This window comes from Pelophylax lessonae (genome assembly GCF_965119305.1).
Source record: "Pelophylax lessonae genome assembly, chromosome: 11".
In the NCBI taxonomy this organism is placed as follows: Eukaryota; Metazoa; Chordata; class Amphibia; order Anura; family Ranidae; genus Pelophylax; species Pelophylax lessonae.
In genome coordinates this window covers 119,108,786-119,128,606 of record NC_138778.1, presented here as the reverse complement: position 1 = coordinate 119,128,606, position 19,821 = coordinate 119,108,786, and the positions used below count along the sequence as shown (strand labels likewise).

At 47.6% G+C, this 19,821-nt stretch overlaps 1 protein-coding gene across 1 annotated transcript in view; it reads right to left on the bottom strand.

Moving 5' to 3' along the window:
• The window catches only part of DHX58 (DExH-box helicase 58), a 112,061-nt gene that overhangs the window by 55,388 nt on the left and 36,852 nt on the right, over positions 1-19,821 (bottom strand). Inside the window, exon 7 of the mRNA XM_082271563.1 lies at positions 2,208-2,464. Coding sequence (XP_082127689.1) covers positions 2,208-2,464 — 257 coding nt within the window. The remainder of the gene's footprint in view (positions 1-2,207; positions 2,465-19,821) is intronic.

The following is a 19,821-nucleotide window of genomic DNA, read 5'->3' as shown; positions in this document are numbered from 1 at the left end:
CTTCTTAATAAGAGACTCCTAATAGGGGTAACACCTAGTAAATTGCTTAGGAACCCCAAGAGAACACATTAGTTTTCCCCACTTTTTAGCGAAAAATCTGTCAAAGTAGGCGGGGAAAGGAAACACCTTTGCCGCGCTGGATGGCATGTGAGTGCCAAAGGGAACCTGCACCTCCGTCGCAGTTGCAGCTGCGTCCTCAATCTTCAAGGTCTCATGCACAGATAAAATCACTGCTTCCACTATCTGAGGATTTTGGGCGCGTGGTCGCAGACCCAGCAGGGTGACCCATGTCCCCGGCGGTCAAATCAGATTCAGGATCTGATTAGATAGATGAGGCAGGGGAAGGCGAGGGGGGTGCTTTTTGCTAGACTGTTGCTCGAAAACCACTTCCACCAGGGACAGAAAGGACTCCAGGACCGCCGTCAGTGCATCGATGGATGGTTGGGACCCGGAGGTCTCCGCAGCCTCAGAGAGGGGGGGGGGGTCAGGTGGGGAGATGTGCTCCATAGACTCCATGAGTCACCAGGGGGACCCCACAAAAAGTGTAAAACACTGCAAAGGGACAACCCCCACCGCGCTGGCAGCACCACCTGGTCACCAGGCACAAAGCACCAAGCGATCCTCAGCAGAGAGGGAGAGAACCCCTAGACTCACCACCCAGCAGAAACAGGCACCTGCAACCAGGATAATCTGCACTTCATGTGCGGCGATCAGGAAGTGAAGGGATCCAGGAGTCAGCACCAGGGGATGAGGAGGGGCTCCCACTGCCGAAATCGCCGCCAAGAGGGCTCCACTGTCATGGCTGCCTCTATTTTCAATGGCAAAATGGCCACGGACTACACAAACATGGTCCCTGTGCATAAAAACACACAGGCTACAGGAAAATGGCCACCACATGTGGCACCACAAGGCTCCCAGAGACCCAGGAGGGATTCTTAGGCCTTAAGAACAGGCTTAGGCAGGGCACCCCAAACCAGGTAAACCACCCCCCCCCCCCCGCACAGCTGATCGTCGGGTCACCAGTGGCGCACCCCCCCCCCCCGACCTCCATCGCCAGCATAGCGTCCTGCCCCTACCCGAGGAGGTGGACAGACCACCCACACAGCCCCATCATAAGTGGAGGGGGGGTAGGATGGGGGTCAGATGAAAGGGAGTGCCTAATGGAAAGGAGGGGCACCCGGGAGTCCGACCGTCCCAAGGAGGTGCCCACGTCCACCCCAAAACCCTCCAGGGGGAGAGGGGGACAGCTACTCACCATACCAGGAACCAGGCGGGCACCACTCCAGACAGAACCCCTTGCCATTGAATTGGAGGGCTGTCGGCCAGGAGGAACGCTGTGACTTGAGCCAAAACCCGGTCGCATGCAACCTCATGAGGCGTTTGACTCACAGGCCAGCCCCTGTCCAGTGGGACTATGTTGCAGCCTACCTAGCGTGGAGCTGGGCTGCGAGGTCTGTGCGTGCTCGCTGCCCAGAGTGGGGTGACCACTGGATCTAGATTAAAAATTTAATCTAAAAGGAAACAATTTGCCAGGACCAGAGATCCCAGGAACTAGGTGCTTACTCCTGACTAGGCAGAAAAAAACTGAGTACCTATAGCAGGGAGAGGAAGTATACCCCCTGGGATTGCCCAAAGACATAGCCAGATTCTTTTTCTGTCTAGTGTCCTACTCCTGTAGGGGGCAGTATAACCCAATGGTTATGAAGATCAGGAGCTGATCCTGTGTTCATCAATGAACGAAAGAGAAAACACATTACCATGATGATCTGATTACATTACTATGATGATGCCATAATCACTATAGGTAATATAGCTACAGCAGTAGTCAATGGGGTCTATTTTTAAAAAAATATGCTGTACAAATGTCTTAAGCACACAGCTGTCACGAATAATTGCCATAATGTATTTACTATATTTACTTCCTGTAATCGCCAACTACATCTAGTGGCCATAATGCTGTGTTTTCCAAACTGGGGTAGTTCAGGAAAATGCTGCACTATGACTATTAATTTAAGCTAAATATCATATGTAAACATACTGCACAAATTTCAGTGAATGATTTTATAAATAGATTCATATTTTTTGGCAATTTCTCAGTCCTGTTCTGCCTAATGCTATAGTTAGGACTGCTAATATTTTTATTTTTCCTGTCATGTTAAGGGAACAATGCAGTCAGTTTCTGCTAGTAGACATAAATACTTCAATACCTGTGTCATGTGCTTGGTCTGATTGCTGAAGCCAGCTCCAGTTAGTGCTGCACTCTTTATATTCAGCTCTTTGAGAGTGGAATTGCTAGTGATCCAGTTGTGCAGGGAGTGGGTACTTTCTCGAGTGCGAGTGAAGATGATCCCACGGGAACCCAGCGAAAACTGAAAGTGCTCCTTGAGAATCTCTTCAAGCCTCTTTAACTTGGGATTTTCATTTTTCTGGTCTCTGCTCAGTTCTAGCAATTGGTCGTTGTTATCTGTAAAAGCAAAAATAAATAAATGACCCTTTTTCCAGCATGTCTGTAAGTGGGTTGAAATGATGCCAGTGAGCTGCTGCCCCAGAACAGGAGTGTAAGGGTTAATGTCTTTACCGGTTCTTTGGTTTTATTGAGTTATTTTTGGATATGACCCACTGGTCCTGTGATGTAAAAGAAGGACAGCAGAGAGCCCTCTCAAGCACAAAGACCCAGAGTGCATTAGAGACCCCCGTAAGGGAGAAAGTCGGAGAACTGCAACCAGGAGGAGTGGAAGAATGTCATTTACTACTGCTGTGATGTAAAACATCAGGACCTGAGGTTTGTCCCCGAAGAAACCAACACTGGAAACTGACTCTTTTGGATCCTTTGATCGTGCATTGACAGCCTGAGTTAGACTTAGGGATATAGGAGAAATATTGTTCTTACATGTTGAACTCAACAATGTCTTTTCTAAGTTAAAGCTTTGAAACCTTATTCCCACCAGGTCTGGAGTTGTTCGGGGGGTGTGGTGCAAGTGACCAGCGCCATTATGCAGTTCGGGTCACTGAGGTACTTTGGGGTCATTGGTACCAAAGTTGATATAGTGTGCAGGTACCTGAGTAACGGAGATTTACCAAGCGACCTCTCAGTAAGCCTGTGCCTGGGGCAAGTAGGATAGCCTCTTGCACGAGGGAGTTGTTGGCACTCTCTCTGAAGGCCCGTACACACGTACCGATCGTCGGCATACAAACGTCGGTGGACGAAGGATCTGCCGATTGTACGCGTGTTAGTATGGTGCCTCCGACAGATGTCTGCGCACAATCCGCGGACAAAAGTCTTTCGTGCAAACATGAAAATATTTGTATGCCGACACCAGAACGGACGATTGTTCGCCTGTCAGTACACAATTCGGCCGACAGACCGCAGATTTGCAAGACTGGGCATGCTCAGAAAATAGAAAACACAGGGAAAGTTAACCATTACATGACATCACTTCTGCAGTCGGCGGACAAAATTCTTGTGCTGTCCTTGTGCTGTCTTTGCACTTTTCAGCAGACACCGACATCCCGGGGAGAAAAGAGGAACATTTGTAAGCCGACCATCGGTACGTGTGTACGGGGCTTAAGAGTGGCTTGTCTACCATAGCAACAGAAGCGGCCTCCTGCCGCAGAGGTCCCCAACCTGTGACAGGTACAGAGGAGTTAAAGGAGGTAAAGTGCATGCATGGAGTCTGCGCCTCATGCCGGTGCTGGCAGTGGGATGGCGGTAATACACTGGACATTTGATTTGGAGTATTCCCCTATGGCGTCCTCAGCCTTGTCCCAGAGCATTGATGGAAATGGCACAGAGGAAAGGCTGATTTCTTTTTATAAATTCTTTTTATGAGGAGGTAAGAAAAACCTTAGACAAAGGAGTGGATGTGGACTTAGAATACTTGGATTTTGCAAAAGCGTTTGACACAGTTCCCTACACACGCATAACGTCTACAGGTTTAGAAAAATCAGTTTGTGTTGTGATAGAAAACTGGCTAAAAGACTGTATTCAGAGAGTAGTGGTTAATGATTTATGCTCTGAATGGTGTAGGTCTGTTAGTGGTGTACCCCAAGATTCCGTGTTGGAACCCTTACTTTTTAATATATTTATAAATGATAAAGGGTCTGGAATTAAAAGTACCATTTCAGTGTTTGCAGGTGACACCAAGCTATGAAGTGGAATAACATCCTTACAGGATGTCTCCAACTTACAAGCCAACCACAATGCACTGTTTAATTGAGCAACTATGTGCAGAGGCGTCACCATAGTTGGTGTCAACTGGTGCGGTAAAACATGGTGTCACCTTCCCCCCCTTCCTCAACACCATACTGTATGTTATATACACTGGTCTGTATATAATGTACAGTATGGTGTCATCAGGGTACAGACTGGTCTGTATATAATGAAAAGAGAGATATGGGAAAGAGAGAGAGAGAAAGAGGGGAAAAAGAGTTGGTAGAGGGAGAGGGAGGCAAAGATAGAGAAAGTGAGGTGAGAGAGGAGAAAGAGTGAGAGGGGAGAAAAAGAGAGGGAGGAGGGAGGAGGAAGGGGGAAAAGAGAGAGGAGGGGGAGAGAGAGAAAGGATGAGGGGAGAGATAGAGAAAAGGGGACAGAGAGCGGAAGGAGGAGAAAGATAATGAAGAGGAATAGGGAGAGAGAAAAAAGAATGGGAGGGGGGGCAAAGGTGGAAGAGAGGGGGCAAGAAAAAAAGAGGGACCGAGGAAAAGGGGAGAGACGGTGGGGGACCCCAGGAGGAGAGAGAGTGGAGAAAAAGAGGAAGAGATTGAAGAAATAGAGAGGGGGAGAAAAAAATGAGGGGGGAGCTTAAGAGGGGAGACAGGAGGGTGAAAGGGAGGAAGAGAGGGGGAACAGGAGGGGAGAGAGAGAGAGAGATAGAGAAAGTGAAGGAGAGGAAAGAAAGAGGGAAATGGGGGGGGGAAGAGGGAGGGGAGAAAGAGAGGGAGAAGAGAGAGAAAAGGAGGGAGGGGGAGAAAGAGAAGGGAAAGAGAGAGAAAGGGAAAAGAGAGAGGGGAGAAAGAGAGTGGGAAAAGAGAAAGAAGGGGAGGAAGAATGAGGGGGGAAAGAGAGGGAGGGGAGGTAAGAGAGTGAGGGGGAAGAAAGAGAGAAAAGGGATGACAGAGGGAGGATGGGGAAAGAGAGGGGGTGGAGCAAAAAAGAGGGGAGAAATTAAAAGAGGATGGTGGGGGAGAGATTGGGGATGAAAGAGCAGAGAGAGTGTGTCTGGGGGGGATGAGAAGGGTAGAGAAGGGTCATGCCCATTAGGCAGCTATAGCAGCCATTGTTTCAGATCTCCAGCTGCTCACAGAACCCCTTTCACAGCACACTGCAGGCATTGCATGCAGGGGTTCGGAGAGTGTGTGTGGGATGGGGGGGGGGGGGGTTTCGGCAGGCACAACTTGGAGGTGGATTGTGGGATTGGACAGGTGGTGGAGTGAGGGAGGGGCTGAGAACAGCAGTGACAGGACGGGATACTGACACTTACAGCCCGACTCGCAAGCTGAGTCCCTGTCCGCCCATAAAACTTACTGAGGGAGTCGGAGCAAGGCAGAAGAGATACTGCACTGCACTGGCCGCCTGCACCTCCTATAAGCCACGGCTCCTACCTCTTCTGGGGCCCCACTGGCGGGCAGCTCAGGCTTATGGTAGCGCCAGCCCTGGTGTCACCCCTTTGGTGGGTGTCACCCAGGTGCGGCCCACGCCCCCATAGGGACTTTACTGTCTATATGGCAAATGAGGTTTAATGTTGATAAATGTAAGGTTATGAAATAATATAAAAATGTCTGCGCTGTACACCATACATAAAATCGTATTAAATAATTGCAACAGCAGCTACACAAAACGATTCTGAAATAATCTAAACAAATATATAATATAGGGGATGTAGCGCTAATCAGGAGAATAGATAAATAAAGTCCATATAAAGTAATCTGTATCCACGTGACAGTATGAAGCCACACCGACAATCTTGGAAATACAATAGGTGCAATAGACCCACCACCAAAAAAGGTCTCCAAAACACCCTTACCGGATCGATAGACCAAAAGGTCATAAACAGCAGATAATATGTAACTGTAAAGCATTGATCTGAAGCACCAACTTCTTGATATCCTGCATTCCGTCACTGGTCTGCGATAGTGATCTCACAGAAAACAAAGCAAGACAATGCCTCTCATGGTGTAGTATTTCATCAATCGTTTATTCAAATAAAAGAGAGAGACTCACATTTCAGCAGAGTGGCAGCAGCATGCTTGTGTGTGGTGTCACTGGCGTGGTTCTGTTTCCAACCAAGCAGATGGCCGTCGTCCTCCTCAATTGCGTATGCGTCTGACCTTATGCCTATGGGATCCAACCAACGCGTTTCGTCACACGCAATGATGTCATCAGGGGCGTGGCCTCATAGCGGAGGGACATAGCTTTATACTGGCGAAAGGAGACGGATTGGTTGATACGGAAAGCCGGAAGCAGAAACCACAATTCAATGCGTTCCACAGACCGGAAAAAAGATCACATGCTGAAACTGATAAATATATTGTGATGTTCAACTTAAACCTAGGTGAGGGCCAAATTAACAGCAAATAATTGTGTGGTTTTGCTTCTTGACCACGAGATGGCGCTGTCACTTAGTTTCGCATGACCGTACCTATAATACAATATGCATAAATAATGAGACATATGTCCTTAAAAATTATTTGCTGTTAATTTGGCCCTCACCTAGGTTTAAGTTGAACATCACAATATATTTATCAGTTTCAGCATGTGATCTTTTTTCCGGTCTGTGGAACGCATTGAATTGTGGTTCCTGCTTCCGGCTTTCCGTATCAACCAATCCGTCTCCTTTCGCCAGTATAAAGCTATGTCCCTCCGCTATGAGGCCACGCCACTGATGACATCATTACGTGTGACGAAACGCATTGGTTGGATCCCATAGGCATAAGGTCAGACGCATACGCAATTGAGGAGGACAACGGCCATCTGCTTGGTTGGAAACGGAACCACGCCAGTGACACCACACACAAACATGCTGCTGCCACTCTGCTGAAATGTGAGTCTCTCTCTTTTATTTGAATAAACGATTGATGAAATACTACACCATGAGAGGCATTGTCTTGCTTTGTTTTCTGTGAGATCACTATCGCAGACCAGTGACGGAATGCAGGATATGAAGAAGTTGGTGCTTCAGATCGATGCTTTACAGTTATATATTATCTACTGTTTATGACCTTTTGGTCTATCGATCCGGTAAGGGTGTTTTGGAGACCTTTTTTGGTGGTGGGTCTATTGCACCTATTGTATTTCCAAGATTGTCGGTGTGGCTTCATACTGTCACGTGAATACACATTACTTTATATGGACTTTATTTATCTATTCTCCTGATTAGCGCTACATCCCCTATATTATATAAATGTAAGGTTATGCACTTGGCGGCTAAGAATATGCATACATCATACATAATAGGGGGAGTACAACTGGGGGAATCAATGGAGAACGATCTGAGTGTTCTGGTAGATCATAAGTAGGGTTGAGCGGACACCTAGATGTCCGTGTTCGACGGGTTCGGCCGAACTTTAAAAAAAAGTCCGGGTCCGTGTCCCGGACTTTTACCGAACTTTTCCCGGACACCGAACCCCATTGAAGTCAATGGGGACCCGAACTTTAAGGCACTAAAATGGCTCTAAAACACCAAAGGAAAGGGCTAGAGTGCTGCAAATGGCAGCAAAACGTAATTAAGAGCATGGCAAGTGCTCTGCAAACAAATGTGGATAGGGAAATAACTTAAAACAACAAAAAAAAACAGAAAAATAAAACAATGTTCTTCTTCATCTCTGAAGGACGAGGCCCATATGGAGTAGGAGGGAGGTTGAGGTGGTGGTGGATGTGGCGGTGACATAGGCGTGCGCACAGGGTGTGCTGGGTGTGCCTGGGCACACCCTAATCACCTAGGGCACATAGCATTGCCAGTGAGGAGATGGGAAAGATCTCCCTGGGACCTGCTCTGCTCTATTTCTCCTTGCCTACAGGTACATGGCCCCGATACATTACTCTCCCTGCTGGCAAACACATGCATGTGTATTTCAACTTTGGGGTGCACACCTTAATGCAATAGGCTGCGCACACCTATGGGCGGTGTAGGTGGAAGCGGCGGTGGAGGAGGACCAGGGCCGGATTAACAGCATCATGGGCTTGGTGCTGAGGATTTTGAAGGGCCTTAGGGCCGTGCCTTGCCATGCACCCAGAGGAGGAAGGGTGCAGCCATGCATGCCTAATTCAACATGGGATGCTGTCTCTGAAGCCCATAAACACATCCATGCATCGCCAACTGTCCCTCCTTGTCCGGCCTTCACGCTGTGTGGGGAGGTTCTGAGGGTGCTGCCTGGGGAAGCGAGCATAGAAGCCAGACTTCTGTGTTTACAAGTGACAGAAGAGCGGTAACAGTGAATATGGCCAACCCGGGGCCTATATAAAAGGTAGGGGCCTGGAGCTGCAGCTCCAATAGACCCTACATTAATCTGGCCCTGAGGAGGAGGACGAGGTAGCCAACACTGCTTCTTTTCACAAATTTTAAATGAGGGTACACCCCAAAAGAGTGAGAAAGAGCAAAAATGGAACAATGGGTGGGTAAGGTCGGTATCCATTGCTATTCTGCATAAGGTACGGAAAAGTCCCGTGGGATCCATGCCTGGTTCATTTTAATGAACGTGAGCTTGTCCACATTGTCTCTGGACAGGCGGCTGCGCTTGTCTGTTATAACGCCCCCAGCCGTGCTAAATACCCGTTCAGATAATACACTGGCTGCAGGGCACGCCAGCACCTCCAAGGCGTAAAGGGCAAGCTCAGGCCATGTGCCCAATTTGGAGACCCAGAAGTTGAAGGGGGCAGACCCGTCATTCACTACATGTAGGCGTGTGCACACATACTGCTCCACCATGTTGGTAAAATGCTGCCTCCTGCTAAGACGTTCCATCTGAGCTGCTGGTGCTGCTGTTTGTTGTGGCGTGCTGACAAAGCTTTTCCACATTTCGGCCATGCTAACCCTGCCTTCTGAGGTGCTGGCGGTGCCCTGGTTGCGTTGGCGACCTCCTCCTCCTCCTCCTCTGCCTTGTGCTTCCACTGTGGCCCCGCTGTCAGATGGGAATGCCAGCAGCATGGCGTCTACCAGCGTGCGCTTGTACTCGCGCATCTTGCGATCGCGCTCCAGTGAGTGAATTAAGGACGGTACGTTGTCCTTGTAACGGGGATCCAGCAGCGTGGCCACCCAGTAATCAGCACAAGTTAGAATGTGGGCAACTCGGCGGTCGTTGTGGAGACACTGCAGCATGTAATCGCTCATGTGTGCCAGGCTGCCCAGAGGCAACGAAAGGCTGTCCTCTGTGGGAGGTGTATGGTCCGTGTCCTCTGTATCCCCCCAGCCACGCACCAGTGATGGCCATGAGCTGGCCTGGGTGCCACCCTGCTGTGAACATGGTTCCATCTCCTCCTCCAGCTCCTCCTCCTCCTCATCCTCCTCATCCTCCAGAACTGTGCCCCTGCTGGACAATTGCGTCCCTGGCGTTTGCGTGTGCAGGAACCCACCCTCGGAGCCCCTTGCGAATGACTGCCCTGAAAGCTTTGGAAATGTTACCTCTTCATCCTCCTCCTCCTCCTCATCCTGTGCCACATCCTCTTCCATCATCGCCCGAATTGTTTTTTCAAGGAGGCATAGAAGTGGGATAGTTAAGCTGAGAACGGCGTCATTGCCACTGGCCATGTTGGTGGAGTACTCAAAACAGCGCAACAAGGCACACAGGTCTCGCATGGAGGCCCAGTTATTGGTGGTGAAGTGGTGCTGTTCCGCAGAGCGACTCACGCGTGCGTGCTGCAGCTGAAACTCCACTATGGCCTGCTGCTGCTCGCACAGTCTTTCCAGCATGTGCAAGGTGGAGTTCCACCTTGTGGGCACGTCACATATGAGGCGGTGAGCGGGAAGGCCGAAGTTACGCTGCAGCGCTGCCAGGCGAGCAGCAGCAGGGTGAGAACGCCGAAAGTGCGCACAAACGGCCCGCACTTTCTGCAGCAGCTCTGACATATCGGGGTAGTTTTTAAGGAACCTCTGCACCACCAAATTCAGCACATGCGCCAGGCAAGGGATGTGCGTCAAACCGGCTAGGCCCAGAGCTGCTATGAGATTTCGCCCGTTATCGCACACCACCAGGCCGGGCTTGAGGCTCGCTGGCAGCAACCACTCATTTGTCTGCTGTTCCATGCTCCTCCACAACTCCTGCGCGGTGTGTGGTTTGTCCCCCAAACAGGCAAGTTGTAAAACTGCCTGCTGTCGTTTACCCCTGGCCGTGCTGAAGTTGGTGGTGAAGGTGTTACGCTGTCCGGATGAGGAGGCGGTAGAGGATGAGGAAGCGGAGTAGGAGGAGTTAGGAACAGGAGGCAAACTGAAGCGCCCTGCAATCCTCGGTGGTGGAAGGACATGCGCCAAATTGCTATCCGCCTCAGGCCCATCCGCCACTGCATTTACCCAGTGTGCCGTTAGGGAGATATAACGCCCCTGACCGTGCTTACTGGTCCACGTATCCGTAGTTAGGTGGACCTTGGCACAGATGGCGTTGCGCAGTGCACACCTGATTTTTTCCCCCACTTGGTTGTGCAGGGAAGGGATGGCTTGCCTGGAAAAGTAGTGGCGGCTGGGCACGACGTACTGTGGGACAGCCACCGACATAAGGTTTTTAAAACTGTGCGTCTCCACCAGACGGAATGACAGCATTTCAAAGGCCAATAATTTTGAAATGCTGGCATTCAGGGCCAGGGATCGCGGGTGGGTAGGGGGGTACTTCCTCTTCCTCTCAAGTGTTTGGGAGATGGAAAGCTGAACGCTTCCACGGGACATTGTGGAGATGGTTGTTGGTGACCCAGGTGGTGGTGTTGCTGACAGATCGTCTGTTTGCGGGGTGGCAGGTGCCGGTATCACTACAGATGTGGCTGGAGCGGCCGAGACTGCAGCAGAAGAGGAAGCAGGATGAGCCAGAGACGTTTCTTGGTTTTGAAGGTGTGTACTCCACTGCAGCTCGTGCTTTGCACTTAGATGCCTGATCATGCAGGTTGTGCTCAGGTTGAGAAGGTTCATGCCTCGCTTCAACCTCTGATTGCACAGGGTGCAAACCACTCGTGTCCTGTCATCAGCACATTTTCTAAAGAACTTCCACGCTAGAGAACTCCTTTGAGCTGACTTTGGTGCGCTCGTTCCCTTGCTGCGTTGGGCAGTAGCGGGCGTAGTGTCTAGGGCACGGCCGCTCCGCTTCTGCACCCTGCTCCCTCTTCTGCTGTGCTGGTGGCTCTGTGCGACCACCGCCTCTTCCTCCAAACTACTCAGTTCACCTGCATGACGTTCATTCCATGTGGGGTCGAGGACCTCATCGTCCTCCACATCATCTTCCACCCAGTCTTCACCCCTGCCCTCCTTGTCGGTCTCCACAATGCTGAACGCCGCAGCAGTTGGCACCTGCGTTTCGTCATCATCGGAGACGTGCTGCGATGATCCTTGCATGTACTCATCTTGAGGAATAAGTGGTTGGGCATCGCTGCACTCAATCTCTTCCACTTCTGGGGCAGGGCTAGGTGGATGGCCCTGGGAAACCCTGCTGACAGAGTCCTCAAAAAGAATAAGAGACTGCTGTATGGCTTGGGGCTCAGACTGCTGGCCTGATTTGCAAGGGGGTGAGGTGAAAGACGGTTGGACATTGGCTGCAGGTGCCAACTCTGACCTTTCTGCAGTAGACTGGGTGGGAGACAATGTGAAGGAACTGGAGGCACTGTCAGCAGCAAACCAATCTACTATCGCCTCAACTTGTTCTGGCCTCATCACTTCTAGGGGCGTTTGATGCCCTACCAAATACTGATGCAGGTTCTGTCGCCTACTCACACTTGAGGAAGGTGTTTCACTTGTGCGTGTAGCTGGCACAGATCGACCATGTCCTCTCCTTGCAACAGGAGCTCTACCAGCAGCACCACGACCCAGGCCACGGCCCTTATTTGACGGTCTCCTCATATTTCTGTAATTTAAGATCTTGCCCTAGAAAGGTTTTTATTGAATAGCGGAATAGAAAATATGATCCAAAAAAAGTGTATGTATATCACACGTACACAACCACACTAGGCCCCAATTACTATTGTTTGTACCCCTAAAAGGCTAGATGAGGAGTAGGGGGAGTATGGAACAGGCAGCACCCTCAAACCTTCAGAAGTATGAGATGAACCCCAACAACTTGGAAAGGTGGATCTCTCTCACACGTACCGACACAGACTATCCCGCAATTCAATTGATCCTCAAAGGTTTTTATTGAATAGCGGAATAGGAAATATGATCAAAAAAAGTGTATGTATCTCGCACGTACACAACCACACTAGGCCCCAATTACTATTGTTTGTACCCCTAAAAGGCTAGATGAGGAGTAGGGGGGGTATGGAACAGGCAGCACCCTCAAACCTTCAGAAGTATGAGATGAACCCCAACAACTTGGAAAGGTGGATCTCTCTCACACGTACCGACACAGACTATCCCGCAATTCAATTGATCCCCAAAGGTTTTTATTGAATAGCGGAATAGGAAATATGATCAAAAAAAGTGTATGTATCTCGCACGTACAGAAACACACTAGGCCCCAATTACTATTGTTTGTACACCTAAAAGGATGGATGAGGAGGAGGAGGAGTATGGAACAGGCAGCACCCTCAAAGCTTCAGAAGTATGAGATGAACCCCAAAAACTTGGAAAGGTGGATCTCACACGTACCGACACAGACTATTCCGCAATTTAATTGATCCCCAAAGGTTTTTATTGAATAGCGGAATAGGAAATATGATCAAAAAATGTGTATGTATCTCACACGTACAGAAGCACACTAGGCCCCAATTACTATTGTTTGTACACCTAAAAGGATGGATGAGGAGGAGGAGGAGTATGGAACAGGCAGCACCCTCAAAGCTTCAGAAGTATGAGATGAACCCCAAAAACTTGGAAAGGTGGATCTCACACGTACCGACACAGACTATTCCGCAATTTAATTGATCCCCAAAGGTTTTTATTGAATAGCGGAATAGGAAATATGATCAAAAAATGTGTATGTATCTCACACGTACAGAAGCACACTAGGCCCCAATTACTATTGTTTGTACACCTAAAAGGATGGATGAGGAGGAGGAGGAGTATGGAACAGGCAGCACCCTCAAAGCTTCAGAAGTATGAGATGAACCCCAAAAACTTGGAAAGGTGGATCTCACACGTACCGACACAGACTATCCCGCAATTTAATTGATCCCCAAAGGTTTTTATTGAATAGCGGAATAGGAAATATGATCAAAAAAAGTGTATGTATCTCGCACGTACACAACCACACTAGGCCCCAATTACTATTGTTTGTACCCCTAAAAGGCTAGATGAGGAGTAGGGGGGGTATGGAACAGGCAGCACCCTCAAACCTTCAGAAGTATGAGATGAACCCCAACAACTTGGAAAGGTGGATCTCTCTCACACGTACCGACACAGACTATCCCGCAATTCAATTGATCCTCAAAGGTTTTTATTGAATAGCGGAATAGGAAATATGATCAAAAAAAGTGTATGTATCTCGCACGTACACAACCACACTAGGCCCCAATTACTATTGTTTGTACCCCTAAAAGGCTAGATGAGGAGTAGGGGGGGTATGGAACAGGCAGCACCCTCAAACCTTCAGAAGTATGAGATGAACCCCAACAACTTGGAAAGGTGGATCTCTCTCACACGTACCAACACAGACTATCCCCCAATTTAACTGATCCCCAAAGGTTTTTGATTAAATAGCGGAATAGAAAATATGATCCCAAAAAAGTGTATGTATATCACACGTACACAACCACACTAGGCCCCAATTACTATTGTTTGTACCCCTAAAAGGCTAGGAGTAGGGGGGAGTATGGAACAGGCAGCACCCTCAAACCTTCAGAAGTATGAGATGAACCCCAACAACTTGGAAAGGTGGATCTCTCTCACACGTACCAACACAGACTATCCCCCAATTTAACTGATCCCCAGAGGTTTTTGATTAAATAGCGGAATAGAAAATATGATCCCAAAAAAGTGTATGTATATCACACGTACACAACCACACTAGGCCCCAATTACTATTGTTTGTACCCCTAAAAGGCTAGGAGTAGGGGGAGTATGGAACAGGCAGCACCCTCAAACCTTCAGAAGTATGAGATGAACCCCAACAACTTGGAAAGGTGGATCTCTCTCACACGTACCAACACAGACTATCCCCCAATTTAACTGATCCCCAAAGGTTTTTGATTAAATAGCGGAATAGAAAATATGATCCCAAAAAAGTGTATGTATATCACACGTACACAACCACACTAGGCCCCAATTACTATTGTTTGTACCCCTAAAAGGCTAGGAGTAGGGGGAGTATGGAACAGGCAGCACCCTCAAACCTTCAGAAGTATGAGATGAACCCCAACAACTTGGAAAGGTGGATCTCTCTCACACGTACCAACACAGACTATCCCCCAATTTAACTGATCCCCAAAGGTTTTTGATTAAATAGCGGAATAGAAAATATGATCCCAAAAAAGTGTATGTATATCACACGTACACAACCACACTAGGCCCCAATTACTATTGTTTGTACCCCTAAAAGGCTAGGAGTAGGGGGAGTATGGAACAGGCAGCACCCTCAAACCTTCAGAAGTATGAGATGAACCCCAACAACTTGGAAAGGTGGATCTCTCTCACACGTACCAACACAGACTATCCCCCAATTTAACTGATCCCCAAAGGTTTTTGATTAAATAGCGGAATAGAAAATATGATCCCAAAAAAGTGTATGTATATCACACGTACACAACCACACTAGGCCCCAATTACTATTGTTTGTACCCCTAAAAGGCTAGGAGTAGGGGGGAGTATGGAACAGGCAGCACCCTCAAACCTTCAGAAGTATGAGATGAACCCCAACAACTTGGAAAGGTGGATCTCTCTCACACGTACCAACACAGACTATCCCCCAATTTAACTGATCCCCAAAGGTTTTTGATTAAATAGCGGAATAGAAAATATGATCCCAAAAAAGTGTATGTATATCACACGTACACAACCACACTAGGCCCCAATTACTATTGTTTGTACCCCTAAAAGGCTAGGAGTAGGGGGAGTATGGAACAGGCAGCACCCTCAAACCTTCAGAAGTATGAGATGAACCCCAACAACTTGGAAAGGTGGATCTCTCTCACACGTACCAACACAGACTATCCCCCAATTTAACTGATCCCCAAAGGTTTTTGATTAAATAGCGGAATAGAAAATATGATCCCAAAAAAGTGTATGTATATCACACGTACACAACCACACTAGGCCCCAATTACTATTGTTTGTACCCCTAAAAGGCTAGGAGTAGGGGGGAGTATGGAACAGGCAGCACCCTCAAACCTTCAGAAGTATGAGATGAACCCCAACAACTTGGAAAGGTGGATCTCTCTCACACGTACCAACACAGACTATCCCCCAATTTAACTGATCCCCAGAGGTTTTTGATTAAATAGCGGAATAGAAAATATGATCCCAAAAAAGTGTATGTATATCACACGTACACAACCACACTAGGCCCCAATTACTATTGTTTGTACCCCTAAAAGGCTAGGAGTAGGGGGAGTATGGAACAGGCAGCACCCTCAAACCTTCAGAAGTATGAGATGAACCCCAACAACTTGGAAAGGTGGATCTCTCTCACACGTACCAACACAGACTATCCCCCAATTTAACTGATCCCCAAAGGTTTTTGATTAAATAGCGGAATAGAAAATATGATCCCAAAAAAGTGTATGTATATCACACGTACACAACCACACTAGGCCCCAATTACTATTGTTTGTACCCCTAAAAGGCTAGGAGTAGGGGGGAGTATGGAACAGGCAGCACCCTCAAACCTTCAGAAGTATGAGATGAACCCCAACAACTTGGAAAGGTGGATCTCTCTCACACGTACCAACACAGACTATCCCCCAATTTAACTGATCCCCAGAGGTTTTTGATTAAATAGCGGAATAGAAAATATGATCCCAAAAAAGTGTATGTATATCACACGTACACAACCACACTAGGCCCCAATTACTATTGTTTGTACCCCTAAAAGGCTAGGAGTAGGGGGAGTATGGAACAGGCAGCACCCTCAAACCTTCAGAAGTATGAGATGAACCCCAACAACTTGGAAAGGTGGATCTCTCTCACACGTACCAACACAGACTATCCCCCAATTTAACTGATCCCCAAAGGTTTTTGATTAAATAGCGGAATAGAAAATATGATCCCAAAAAAGTGTATGTATATCACACGTACACAACCACACTAGGCCCCAATTACTATTGTTTGTACCCCTAAAAGGCTAGGAGTAGGGGGAGTATGGAACAGGCAGCACCCTCAAACCTTCAGAAGTATGAGATGAACCCCAACAACTTGGAAAGGTGGATCTCTCTCACACGTACCAACACAGACTATCCCCCAATTTAACTGATCCCCAAAGGTTTTTGATTAAATAGCGGAATAGAAAATATGATCCCAAAAAAGTGTATGTATATCACACGTACACAACCACACTAGGCCCCAATTACTATTGTTTGTACCCCTAAAAGGCTAGGAGTAGGGGGGAGTATGGAACAGGCAGCACCCTCAAACCTTCAGAAGTATGAGATGAACCCCAACAACTTGGAAAGGTGGATCTCTCTCACACGTACCAACACAGACTATCCCCCAATTTAACTGATCCCCAGAGGTTTTTGATTAAATAGCGGAATAGAAAATATGATCCCAAAAAAGTGTATGTATATCACACGTACACAACCACACTAGGCCCCAATTACTATTGTTTGTACCCCTAAAAGGCTAGGAGTAGGGGGAGTATGGAACAGGCAGCACCCTCAAACCTTCAGAAGTATGAGATGAACCCCAACAACTTGGAAAGGTGGATCTCTCTCACACGTACCAACACAGACTATCCCCCAATTTAACTGATCCCCAAAGGTTTTTGATTAAATAGCGGAATAGAAAATATGATCCCAAAAAAGTGTATGTATATCACACGTACACAACCACACTAGGCCCCAATTACTATTGTTTGTACCCCTAAAAGGCTAGGAGTAGGGGGAGTATGGAACAGGCAGCACCCTCAAACCTTCAGAAGTATGAGATGAACCCCAACAACTTGGAAAGGTGGATCTCTCTCACACGTACCAACACAGACTATCCCCCAATTTAACTGATCCCCAGAGGTTTTTGATTAAATAGCGGAATAGAAAATATGATCCCAAAAAAGTGTATGTATATCACACGTACACAACCACACTAGGCCCCAATTACTATTGTTTGTACCCCTAAAAGGCTAGGAGTAGGGGGAGTATGGAACAGGCAGCACCCTCAAACCTTCAGAAGTATGAGATGAACCCCAACAACTTGGAAAGGTGGATCTCTCTCACACGTACCAACACAGACTATCCCCCAATTTAACTGATCCCCAGAGGTTTTTGATTAAATAGCGGAATAGAAAATATGATCCCAAAAAAGTGTATGTATATCACACGTACACAACCACACTAGGCCCCAATTACTATTGTTTGTACCCCTAAAAGGCTAGGAGTAGGGGGAGTATGGAACAGGCAGCACCCTCAAACCTTCAGAAGTATGAGATGAACCCCAACAACTTGGAAAGGTGGATCTCTCTCACACGTACCAACACAGACTATCCCCCAATTTAACTGATCCCCAGAGGTTTTTGATTAAATAGCGGAATAGAAAATATGATCCCAAAAAAGTGTATGTATATCACACGTACACAACCACACTAGGCCCCAATTACTATTGTTTGTACCCCTAAAAGGCTAGGAGTAGGGGGGAGTATGGAACAGGCAGCACCCTCAAACCTTCAGAAGTATGAGATGAACCCCAACAACTTGGAAAGGTGGATCTCTCTCACACGTACCAACACAGACTATCCCCCAATTTAACTGATCCCCAAAGGTTTTTGATTAAATAGCGGAATAGAAAATATGATCCCAAAAAAGTGTATGTATATCACACGTACACAACCACACTAGGCCCCAATTACTATTGTTTGTACCCCTAAAAGGCTAGATGAGGAGTAGGGGGAGTATGGAACAGGCAGCACCCTCAAACCTTCAGTATGAGATTGTGTTCACTGTACCCCACAAAGATTGAGTTCACTGCACCCCACAATGATTGTGTTCACTGCACCCCACAAAGATTGTGTTCACTGCACCTCACAAAGATTGTGTTCACTGTACCCCCCAAAGATTTTGTTCACTGCACCCCACAAAGATTCTGTTCACTGTACCCCACAAAGATTGTGTTCACTGCACCCCAAAAAGATTGTGTTCACTGCACCCCAAAAAGGATGTTGTTCACTGCACCCCAAAAAGGATGTTGTTCACTCCACCCCAAAAAGATTGTGTTCACTGCACCCCACAAAGATTGTGTTCACTGCACCCCAAAAAGATTGTGTTCACTGCACCCCAAAAATGATTTTGTTCACTGCACCCCAAAAATGATTTTGTTCACTGCACCCCAAAAAGGATTTTGTTCACTGCACCCCAAAAAGGATGTTGTTCACTCCACCCCAAAAAGATTGTGTTCACTGCACCCCAAAAAGATTGTGTTCACTGCACCCCACAAAGGATTTTGTTCACTGCACCCCAAAAAGATTGTGTTCACTGCACCCCAAAAAGGATGTTGTTCACTGCACCCCAAAAAGGATTTTGTTCACTGCACCCCAAAAAGATTGTGTTCACTGCACCCCACAAAGGATTTTGTTCACTGCACCCCACAAAGATTGTGTTCACTGCACACCAAAAAGGATTGTGTTCACTGCACCCCAAAAAGATTTTGTTCACTGCACCCCAAAAAGATTGTGTTCACTGCAGCCCAAAAAGATTGTGTTCACTGCAGCCCAAAAAGATTGTGTTCACTGCAGCCCAAAAAGATTGTGTTCACTGCAGCCCAAAAAGATTGTGTTCACTGCAGCTCACACACAGAAAAATGGATGTGGATCACTGACACCTGCCTATCTCCAATCCCACACCACACAGCAATATCGATTGTAGTTTGTAGAACACAGTTTCCCTAAAATTCAGCAGACTCTGTCCCTAACAGGATTGAGAAGAGATCGTAGATCAGGATTGAGTGCAGATTCACCCCACCCCCCACACAGCAATATCGATTGTAGTTTGTAGAACACAGTTTCCCTAAAATTCAGCAGACTCTGTCCCTAACAGGATTGAGAAGAGATCGTAGATCAGGATTGAGTGCAGATTCACCCCACCCCCCACACAGCAATATCGATTGTAGTTTGTAGAACACAGTTTCCCTAAAATTCAGCAGACTCTGTCCCTAACAGGATTGAGAAGAGATCGTAGATCAGGATTGAGTGCAGATTCACCCCACCCCCCACACAGCAATATCGATTGTAGTTTGTAGAAGACACTGACCCTATATAATTCAGCAGACTCTATCCCTAAAATGCCTACAACTCGCCCTGCCTAAACACTCCGACCTGTCCCTCAATTCTATCCGGACACAAATGGTTTTTTCCTGCCTATCTTTCCCTAATCAGCAGCCAGCACGTTGATGTGTGCTCTCTGTCCCTGAATCTAAGCAGCATAATGACGCCGCTGCGGCTGCCTCGAACTTATAAAGACTTGGTCACATGCTTCAGACGGCCAATCACAGCTACTGAGACATTTGCAGGCATGGCTGGGATGGCTTAAGGCACACCAGTTAAACGATTGTTGATTGG